The 10,564-nt window shown below is 40.2% G+C and overlaps 1 protein-coding gene across 1 annotated transcript; it reads right to left on the bottom strand.

Annotated features, from left to right (window-relative positions):
* Positions 1-1,223: 1,223 nt before the first annotated feature.
* On the bottom strand, positions 1,224-4,615 carry LOC131883904 (organic cation transporter protein-like). The gene is made up of 2 exons (XM_059231510.1): positions 3,699-4,615; positions 1,224-2,600 (listed from the first exon to the last, which is right to left on the bottom strand). Exons 1-2 carry the CDS (start codon positions 4,134-4,136, stop codon positions 1,362-1,364), a joined length of 1,677 nt encoding a protein of 558 aa, XP_059087493.1. The 5' UTR covers positions 4,137-4,615; the 3' UTR covers positions 1,224-1,361.
* Positions 4,616-10,564: the final 5,949 nt, after the last annotated feature.

The raw sequence follows: 10,564 nt of genomic DNA, 5'->3' as shown, positions 1-10,564 counted from the left end.
TCTTCTCTATTATTTGAGAGTGGACAGTTTATGGCCTCAGCCCAAAGCTCATGGAGGTGAATTTCATTCTGTTCAGGGCCATATAAAATCAGTCCTAGTCATCCATTCAACAGTATATTTGATCTAGGACCTCTTCCAGCCCATCGAAATCTTGACCATTCCTCCTCCAAATTATTTGATCAGCATTGGAAAACAAAGAATTATCTCCAGAGCTTGAACTACATAAAAATAGATTGATAATAAGATTACTGTAACATGGTAGTATGACGACTATTACTTTGCCAGAATGTTATTTTCTGCCCTTTGAGCAATTGTGTGTCAATTTTCTTAAAAGTTGTGAAGGCCCAAGGGCGAATGCGTACGTCGGAACGAGGTTCCGTGAGACATAGTTTAAGGCATTACGAAATTCTTGAGCAAGTCGGAGTTTGACAAGTCAATATCGGGGTTCTACTTTTTGAGTCTAAAAAAGGGAATCAAGTAGTTGTGGGACCAAATCAAATTTCAAATTTAAGTTTGCCAGAACACGTTGAAACTGAAAGTACCCGTCATTCCATTGTAACGCAAAAACTTAAGTTTGAGCAAATTGAAACCCAGGTTTGTCGGAAGAAAAATCAGGGTTAACTTTTGAGGCTAATAAACGGGTTTCGGACCGTTTCGGACATTCAACCACAGAGGAAGCAACTCCTATAGAGTGCGATGAGAGCTAGTCAGGCGGAGTAGTTTTCAGTTCGAATGAACGTCTGCTGACCGGCTGCTAAGGTATAGTTTCTGATAATAGAGGCGCTGCTTTCCATCAGCTAGAGTTGCACTGTCCACTGGTTACAGATTCAACTGCAGTAAAAAAACACAACAAACTCGATTTTTTTCTCTTCTATGTGCATTTCTTCTTTTTTCTGATTTTTCTTCTTCTATGATTCCACCAGTATGGCATAGGTCAATCTTCCTTCATTAGGTTTTAAAAGTAACTAGTAATAGGAAAAAAAAATGACTTGTCAGATCCTAAGACGCCAGCTAAGCATTCCAATCTGAAAATAACTTTTCCCTAACAATCAATATCTTTTCACTATTTCAAAGGTAACAACTAAAGATCGACCGACACCTTTGCCCCACAACACAAGGGGTCTCGTGAGACGAGAAATTAAAAAAAAATCTTTCATACCTAGTTCTCGACCCGACCCTTTGCTTAAAAATAGGAATTGTGAAATGATGGGCTCTCAAACGACATAAAGAAAATACATATATATTGACGATAAGTGGCGATTTTAGATCAATCTTGAGGAAGTCGGTGTTGGCCATTGCATTAGGTAACGAAAATCATGCTCTATGAAATTTTCAAGATATTGTAACTTTCCCGGCCAAAACTAACAATAAGTCCACCGGTTTCGAGTATTGGCTTGTGTCTCCGCCTCCTCGAGATTATCGGGTAAGGTTGTATTGAGTGTCTCTGGCCACAACCAAACGCTAGTAATGGCTGCAATCATGGTAAGACCACCATAAATCAAAACCGGCAAAATCACATTGAGAGATCCATCAATGTGTATCGAAGCCACCAGAGGGGACAAAACTGAGCCTAATCGGGCCGAACCCGATACTAAACTTAATGCTGAACCTCGAAGGAATGTCGGGGCCAGTTCTCGTGTGAAGCAGTAGCCTCCATCGAAGGCTGTACCCGCTGCTTTGAGGCCAATTGTGGAGAGGATGATCACTGGCCAGCCAGCTGGAACTGTGATGGTCATTAGAAGAAAAAATCCGGCTACCAAAAGACTGCCTGTTAACATGGCCTTTCGACCAAACGAGTTCTCAAAAAATGGGTAAGAAAGGACCACTGGAAAGTCCAAAATAGCCGGGATAACGAACACTAAAATTGGATCCAAGTCAAAAGCCGGTGTGTTGTAGATAAGGCCGAAATACGCCATACTGAAGCAGAACCAGCAATAGTTCATGATAATCATATTTCGACGAATTCCCGGATGTTTGAACAACAACCAAGTCTTGCCCGTGTCCCCAGTTTCGTCATGGATCTCTTTGAGGGCGTCCAAGTCCTCTTGCTTCGGGACGATCCCATTGACTTTGCAGGCCCTTTCAATTATGGTGATCGCTTCGTCGTAGCGACCATTAACCAGAAGCCATTTGGGAGATTCAGGCAGAAAAAAGGAGATGATCAGAAATGGAATGCCGGAGCATCCAATGAAGATCTCTAAATGGACCATATTAGGAATCAGATACACCAATAGTCCCAATGTGACGTGCCCCAAAGCAAATGGAAAAGCTCTGAAGAAGGAGTTTGTATAAGAACGCCATCGGAATCCGGCCAACTCCACGCAATACACGGTTTGACACGTGTTAAAGGCGATACTGGCTCCTCCGCAGATGAATCTGAATAATGACCAGGACCAAAAGTCGGGGGCAAAGGCACCGGCAATGCCGAAAACCACCCACAAGAACAGAAATAACCTGTAGGCCTTCATCCGGCCAAAATGGTCGGACAGATATCCGCTGGTGAACACGCCAAAAAATGTGCCGGCGAAAAAGATGGACTGGCCTAGTCTCGGGTAGGTTTGATACTCGCAAATTAACCCGAACCTCTCCGTGATGGTGTTCTGAAACGAAACAAAGCGTCAATTCAGAGAACAAACCTAAAAAAAAAACAATCAAGTGTGTGGTTTGGACAATTAAAACAGGTTCCACGAAGAACCACATTATCTTTTTTCTTGCCGCCTCACTTGATTAATTAGCGAGCCGATGAGTCGATGCTTGATGTTGTATTTTGAGTATGAATTTGCGGTATCTTTGCAATGCAGAACATATTTTGGCACATGGGTGTGCTTTCTTGGAATAGAAATAGTTTTCTTTCCACATGTCAGTGCTTTTTTAATTGTTTTGAGTCAGTAAAGCGAAACATCTGCTCATTTACTTTTAATCTATTGTACAGTATGACACCAAAGTTATAGCTCCTTCAATCTCGGTGTTTGACTCAAGTCTCTACATGCCTGATTACTCCAATTCTTAGAAATATACACTGCATTTTGTTTAGACCGTAAAACTACATCAAATTAAAGCATAAAGATATGTTCTCTGTCATCAGTTTTGCCTCTGGAGCCGTGGAACTGGAATATCGGATATAAGAGCACAACTTCACGGCCCAAAAGGTGTTCTTACGTATATCCGATTTTTACTCTTTTAGCTTTTTTTAGCTTCCAGTTTTAGCAATTTGGCTTTGGGTCAAATTATTTGAAAGTGCTAGAAATGAAAGGGGTCGAAACTTACATATTCGTGTCAATGACGGGTTAGCAAACGAGATAATTCTTTCAACCTTTAAGTCGAACATTTTCACGCTTATAACTGCCTTTCGTAGTAAAATCAACATTTATTACAATGCTGAATGGGCAAAAAATAACAACATTGGTCCATCTCTGTTTGTCACTCTCAATAATACGGATTGATCATTCATGATATCATAAATCGAAACATTTTACTCACACCCAATCGTTATTTCAATGGCTTTTCTTGTATGAAATTTGGAGGAAATTTACTGTTTTTGAAACAAGATTGAAAAAAAGCATCTCAAGTAATCACTTCCATTCATTTTAACGTTCCACTTCCCAGCCTTTGCCAACTATGAATGAGAAAAAGTCCAAAAATATTTTATTGACAATGAGCTTTCATGTCTCGAGTCGGATAACATTTGTGGAACAAACCTGATATGCAGAGCTGTCGTACTCAAATTCCATGCATTTTCGAGCTAGATTTTCAGTTCGATTGGGCCGTCCAATGTAGTAATCCATTTCAAAGATCCGACATCGATCATATTTGTCCCCAATCGGTAACGCTATGGTCTCCAAAATGCCATTTTCCATTTCATCGATAAGCTTCGTGGATCGCTCTGTGGGTGTGTAGCCTTTGGCATATGGAGCATAGATATCGACCCAATTCTTTGGTTCCACTTCCACAAGATATTCAGGTTTCTCGCACCAAAAATCTACTGGATATGCGATCCACTTATTGGCCAACATGGCCCACGAATGGATCACTATGGATAGCCCTGTGATGAAGAACAAGGTCAACTGGAAGCGTCCCACATCGCCAATGATCCGGATCAATGGATCCGGAGGTGGAACCAGCTTTTTAACCGTCATGATTAGATCGTTGCACTCCTTTGGATTTTTGTTTGTACTCTTACACGGATTGTGTTCTTCACAGCTTTAGGACACAGTCCAAGGGCACATGGAGACCAACACTGCAACACCGTTTAGAGATGAATCACAGCTAACAAATTATTCCGGACTGTGTCTCTTGTATTTAGTCTCTGATTGAAACTATAAACCGCTTGTAAAAGGAAGAAAAACTGTAAGTGGATAAAACTTCAACGGCTTGTCAGAAGACTTTTGGGCTCGCATCATGGCCCTACCGAGTGTAGTCCACTTATTAGGTCAGAATTGCTCACAGAACCGATCGACGGATAACTGGCTTAAGTGGAAAGAGGGTTGGTTCACCGAGAGAAATCCTCCCACTTCAGAAATCCAAAGCCAAAGCGTAGTTGCTTACCGGCCAAACATCCAAATCAACAAGTGATTTAGTTGGAGCTTGTCACTCTTGGATGAGACCGTGGTGTGAGCGGATATGACTTGAAATACGAGGCAAACTATGCCTAAGGGCCTCACTAGTGTTCATGTATTGCCAAGACACTTGACCAGCACCTTCTCGAGGCACGGCTGAACGTTCAAACCTTTGATCGTCAGTTGAATGACCAAATATGATGAAGTACGACGACTGCAAAGACGACTGCTGATTATCTTGATCATTTTTAGAGAACGTATTTTGGACATTGTTATGGGAATGTTTAAAACCATGTTAGCTGTTGATTTTATTGGATTAATTGTACCTGAAAAATGTCCTCCCGAGGAAGCCGGTCGAATGCATTGAAGAGGAATTAGAATACATTAGATTCTGATTGTACTTTGTTGTTTAACTTTCATGGTAACCCAACGGAATTTATAATCTCTTGTTCACGTATCACCATTGAAGGGAATTCGTTCAACCCATATTTACTTGCATTGATTGAGCATTAGTATGAAATTCCAAAATCACCCCAAGGTCCCCAAACACTTACTGCCGCTTGAGTCTTGTGATAACCAATTGTTTTCAACATTCACATGAATGATCTTACGGGAGAAAGATATTTGAACGAGTGTCACTTTTCATCCATTAAAAAAAAATCGCAGTTGAACATTGTGCTTGCTCTTAACCACTCTGAGGCTCTGAGGCATTAAACTTTATTGCATTTGCTACTCTCTTGTTTACATATTCTCAATCAAATTCCGTTGGACTGAAGACCTTATTCAGTACAATTGTCCAGCAAGGAATAGCTATTTATACAATAGCGGGGCCTTCTTTGCGTGGAGTTGATAAAAGTGAGGCATGAAGAAAGTCGACAAGGTCAAGACACCATGAACGGGTTCGACCATTTCATGCCGTCGAGTTTGAAGAGAACGAGCGAGGGCACGAGAGGGCATGATGATATGGCAAATGCATTCAATGATCGACTTTTTGAGTAAATTGTAAACTTTTTGAATAAACTGCATGCAAAGAACGCCGCCCTATTGAATGCACAGTTTTCTTTTACAAGAACCGGTTTTCCAGGTATGATTTTCCTTCGAAACCACTTGAAGCCAAATTTGAGATTAGAGACTGTCTGTCTATTTGCTTCATGAGTGGCTTGAAACTTAGATTCAGGCTACTCGTGAACACAGCGCCATGAAATAAGATTTATAATGGTGCCGTTTGATTTTCTTTGCGTGCCGGAGAGAGAACTTTATACGGCTGAAAACCTGTCCTTGTAGAAGAAAACCCTTTTTTGGCTCTAGTATGATGCATCAAATTTCCAGAGCCTCCACATTTCCACGACTGAAGATATCGCCTTCTAACTTAACAGGGAAGCTTTACTGGCTTGACAATGTCTAATATTGTTTTTCTATCAGGACTTTTGCGACAGTGTTTCAAACCTTCAACAATAATTACCCCATCCAAGGTCCCAATTTTGCCTCCTCAAAGCTTTATGATGCAATACATTTTGAATGGTTGTGCCAAGATTAAATGCCAATCTTCATTATTGAAAAATGTTGACACAAAGTCTACCAATGTTATATGTTAAGAGTGCTTGAAGCAAAAAACGCAATTTCTTTATAGAAGTATGGTATAGATGGAGCAAAAACCATAAATATTGGTCACATAAATTTTTGGAAAGTACCGAGTAACGCCATTACAGTTTTTTGAGGAATGTGTGTGTAACTTTTTTGAACAAAGACATTGTAACTGTAATTTGTTCCTTTTACTGAGGAACGATCACTGCCCTGTTTGGAATTCTTAAAAGAAAATGAGAAATGCTCTTTCTTCAAACACTGGACTGATTTTTTCTATTTTTTTTAAATTGTTGCTATGCCATGTCACACATGGTAAGTAAGGTCAAACGTCTGGCAGTTAGACGATGCATCTTTGCTACATCTGTGATTTCGTCCAGAGTTTTCAAGGCCGTTGGTTGAGCTCTGCGGGAATTTGAATCGAACAAACCTGTATCCTTTAAAGGTCAGTTTTTGGCGACATTAACAAACATTTGGCTGAGGCACCACTCAGAGCAATATTCCAGAGCTCCAAACTTCTGTGGGGCAAGCTTGAACTGCCGTACCAAGACTTGGTTAGGCGAACCTGTGGGGACTTATCTCAAGATCAAGGATGTGTACCACCAAATGACGGAACTTTAAAGAAATGGTATATTTTGGTTTGCTTGTGCTGTGAATTGCAATAACAGAATTATTTTTTTCAGGCATTTTGATAAATTAAGTTGTTCTTTTTGAAGGTGAAAAACAACATTTTTTTTATTGATTACACCAGCCCGCTATGATTTTCAAAGTCTCAACAGATTTGCTTTACTTACCTGAAAAGGTTATGAGCGACAAGTATTAAAAAGGTGTTAAATCGACGGAACTGATTATCAGAGAGATACAAGCCACGGACCAGCCAGCGGCCAATAGATTTAACCACTTTGCCTTAAGATGCAGATATTTGGCTAATGCGTAAGAAATTGATGTTTTTTGGATTATTAAGTGCGCCTACGAGTTTATTCTTTTTTATTCAAAACGGTTACATGCATGATTAAGGCCACGATAGTGCTAAAAAAGGAAAAAAAATACATGCAACGTCTCATGCTAGTCCCAGCCACCTAAGACAGCCCAAACGGCCCAGGGACTTTTTGATCTCCCCGCGGTAAAAAAAGGAGTCACTAAACCATTCTAAATCATTCCTAATTGCTGAATCTGCGAACCTAGGATGGTGCCCCTTCACACACACCTAAAAAAATGCAGAACTTCGGCAGAGCCAACACGGCTGATTTCTGGACGGCTGACCTCTGGCCTTGCTCATCCCCTGACCTCAAACCCAAAAAGTGCCTAAAGCGCAACTTTTGATTCAATGATATTGTGGAACAAAGCCACATTCTCAATTCAATAGAGTGTAAAATTAATAAAAAAAACGATTCGAAAATTTTAGTCCCCACCTTGTACGACACGTATTACTTACGTATTACATCATTTCTAGCACTATTACTGGAGTTATTCCACGTTATTATAGTACACCGTAATCATAATGAAGAAATTACTCATTGAACGAAACTAGTTTCTTTAAGAAAGGCATTTTACCTTTTTTTTTTTTAAAGTAGTTTTAACGAATCTAAAAAAAAAAAAAAAACCTGTTGAATTAAGATGGAAAATGGGAAAATGGTGGGATTTCGCTAGATATCCCCTTTGTGACAAATTGAAATGCTTTGGAACGCATTTATCTTTAAGACCATATTTCAGTAGTACTGTAAATGATTAACAGGGCTCGGAAACAAATTCGTTTTTTAGGGCCAAATAATCACGAAAAACCTCTATTTGAAAGCACGAAAAAAATTCTCAAATGCAATCATGCTCAAATATAAGCATGTTTAGAAGCAAAAAAGACACATAAAAAGACACTTTTGCAAAATTTTGATGACTTTGTTTCATTATTTCAAAATCTTTGAAATTAAAAGCCCTCGAAATTTTCTCTTAACTTGGGCCCACAAGTTGGCTTGCTTTATTTCAGTTTTCTCTCAGGGTGAAAAGATATTTGCTCTTTTGTGTAAAGTATTGGGATTCTAGTTGCATTTTCAACAAAAGCTTGATCTTTTGCCAAAAAGGCAAACAGGTTCAATGGATGAATTAGAGAACTACAAAGTGAACGATCAAAATGTTCAGTATGGCCATAACTAGGGATTTAGGGATGTACCACAGTGAGGTCAGCGCACCATTGTGGTTGAATTTTTAACATTCAATTCCGTTCCAAAACAATGAGTTTACATGGGGCCCAGAGCCAAACCAAACACATTTTTGAGAATTTTTGTGCCTTAACGATTATTTCTGAGGCTTAAGTTACTCTTAATACATCATTAACTGCAATCACAGTAACAACAGATTCAAACTGCCATAACAAGCTCAATGTAGAGCTTGTCAGAGAACAGTCACTCCAACCAAGCCACTTGACACTTTGCTTTGAACACATTTTGGTAGTTGGGCGGCCGGGTGTCGGGCTGATCGACTTCTCGTGCGTTATTCAGTTTCAATCAGAGCAGACAAACCAGCCATCAACTCACTGGCTCCCTGTATTCGGAACTTGATTTTGATAATCACGTAACTAAATGTGTTCAAAGCGGATCCCCATCGCACACACCATGCAGTACGAGGGAGGCAAAAAAAATCTCAGAAATCTCATGAGTGTCGTTTTTCTGACTAGTTCAATGTATTTTTCCACAATTGCACTTCAGAGTATGAGTATGACAGATTATTTTCTTAGTACATGTCCATCATTTGCAGCAATCACGGCCTCCACACGGGCCCGTAACTCTTCCTAAAGACAGCCGTGGGCAATTTGGTCCCCGCCCTCGAAGTCGAGAGGGTTGAGATCAGGGGATGACGGGGGCCACATGGAGGATGGCCAAATGTTGAGCCATCTTGGAGGTATGGGCCGGAGCACCATCTTGGGTCCAAACATAGTTACCATTGGGGTAGTCGTTGGATATTAGCCATGGCAAGATTTTGTACCGTACGACGGAGATGTACTCTTTAGAACCAATTTTCTGATCTTGGGGAAAAAAGATCGGAGGCACAGACTCCCAGGACCATCACCTGGGCTGGATGTTTCTTGGTGAGGCTGGGAGGAACCTCATCTATTGATTCTACGATAGATCGGTCATTTCTCTTGTTATGGTGTCTATCAACTGTAAGGAATTTCTTGTCCGAGAAAATGTTCATCGTTGAGGACTGGCTCTTGAGGCACTGGAGCACTTTCTGGCCCTTCTCCAGCTTTTTGGCCTTCAGGTTTTCGATGAGGAGATGCCTCTTAGACCTGGCAAAAGATTTCTTTCCAACGTCATTTCGAATGGCGTATCCCAAGGTGGGATTGCTCATCTTCAACTCTACACTCGTCTTCCTAATGGGTTCAGGAGGGTCCTTGGCAGTCCTCTTCCTATTTTGTGTTAAACATTGCTGGGTTCTGATTTGATTGTGTCTACCACTCCCAGCTTTGTGGGCGTAACTTTAGCCAGACACAAATTTTGCTCTTTGGGCATAAACCGATCTGTTTGTGATGTCAACTACTTCCGCCATCTTTTTGGAGTAGATTTCACTTCGGAGCAAATCGAAAACTTGTCATCTTTTGTCCTCTGTTGAAATCATTCTTAAAACGATTTTAGTGAAACTGACACCAAATAAAAGGCAAAGGAGGGCATATTTACCAAATTGGAATTCTCAGTTGTTGCTTGGGAAAAGGGAGGGAACTTTATGCCAAAAATATGCTGAACATTTTGGTCGTTCACCCCGTCTTACTTTAATGTGACAACCAAGAAGATCGGGGCAGTACAGTATGTAAAGGAGATGCAAAAGGTGTCTTTTACAATACATATCAAAAGTATCCATGAGTTTTTCCTCAACAAGGTTTTAGAGTCAATTGCAGTGAATGTTTACACTTTGAGCACAATAAAGAACTGGCTTTTCTTACGGGTTCCTGCAATGTTCCATTTGTGCAGCCTTCAAATTAGCTCTTATAAATCTTTTTGGGTAGAAGAACATACGCCATTTTTGGAAGAGGAGCATGCGGAGAAGAGATTCAAGGTTTTACAACAAATCAACTGATGCCCACGAAGCCTGGTCGAGATTAGCCTTCAAAATTTATCTTAGTTCGGCATTTGTTTTAAAACTATATTCTTTTATGGATTTGAGTAAGTTCTTATTTTTCTTGGGACACTATCATTATCTTCATTAAGCGCCCGCAAAATTGAGTAAAAAAACACATGTTTCACGAAAGAGGATGTTTATTTTTTCTTGTTGGGGGTTGATTGAAATTTTACGTTTTTGTTTCATATCACAGCAACACTCCATGTTTTTCACCCAATCTTACAAATACTTCGAACGTCAAGAGTCTAGTCAAGACTGAAAGTGAGTGAGTCAGGCAGATGAATGTAGGTAGTACGTAAACAATTTGGCCTTCAACCACT

This window comes from Tigriopus californicus, chromosome 7, assembly GCF_007210705.1.
Source record: "Tigriopus californicus strain San Diego chromosome 7, Tcal_SD_v2.1, whole genome shotgun sequence".
NCBI lineage: Eukaryota > Metazoa > Arthropoda > Copepoda > Harpacticoida > Harpacticidae > Tigriopus > Tigriopus californicus.
The sequence above is the reverse complement of the archived record's forward strand: the minus strand, read 5'-3'. Positions and strand labels throughout refer to the sequence as shown.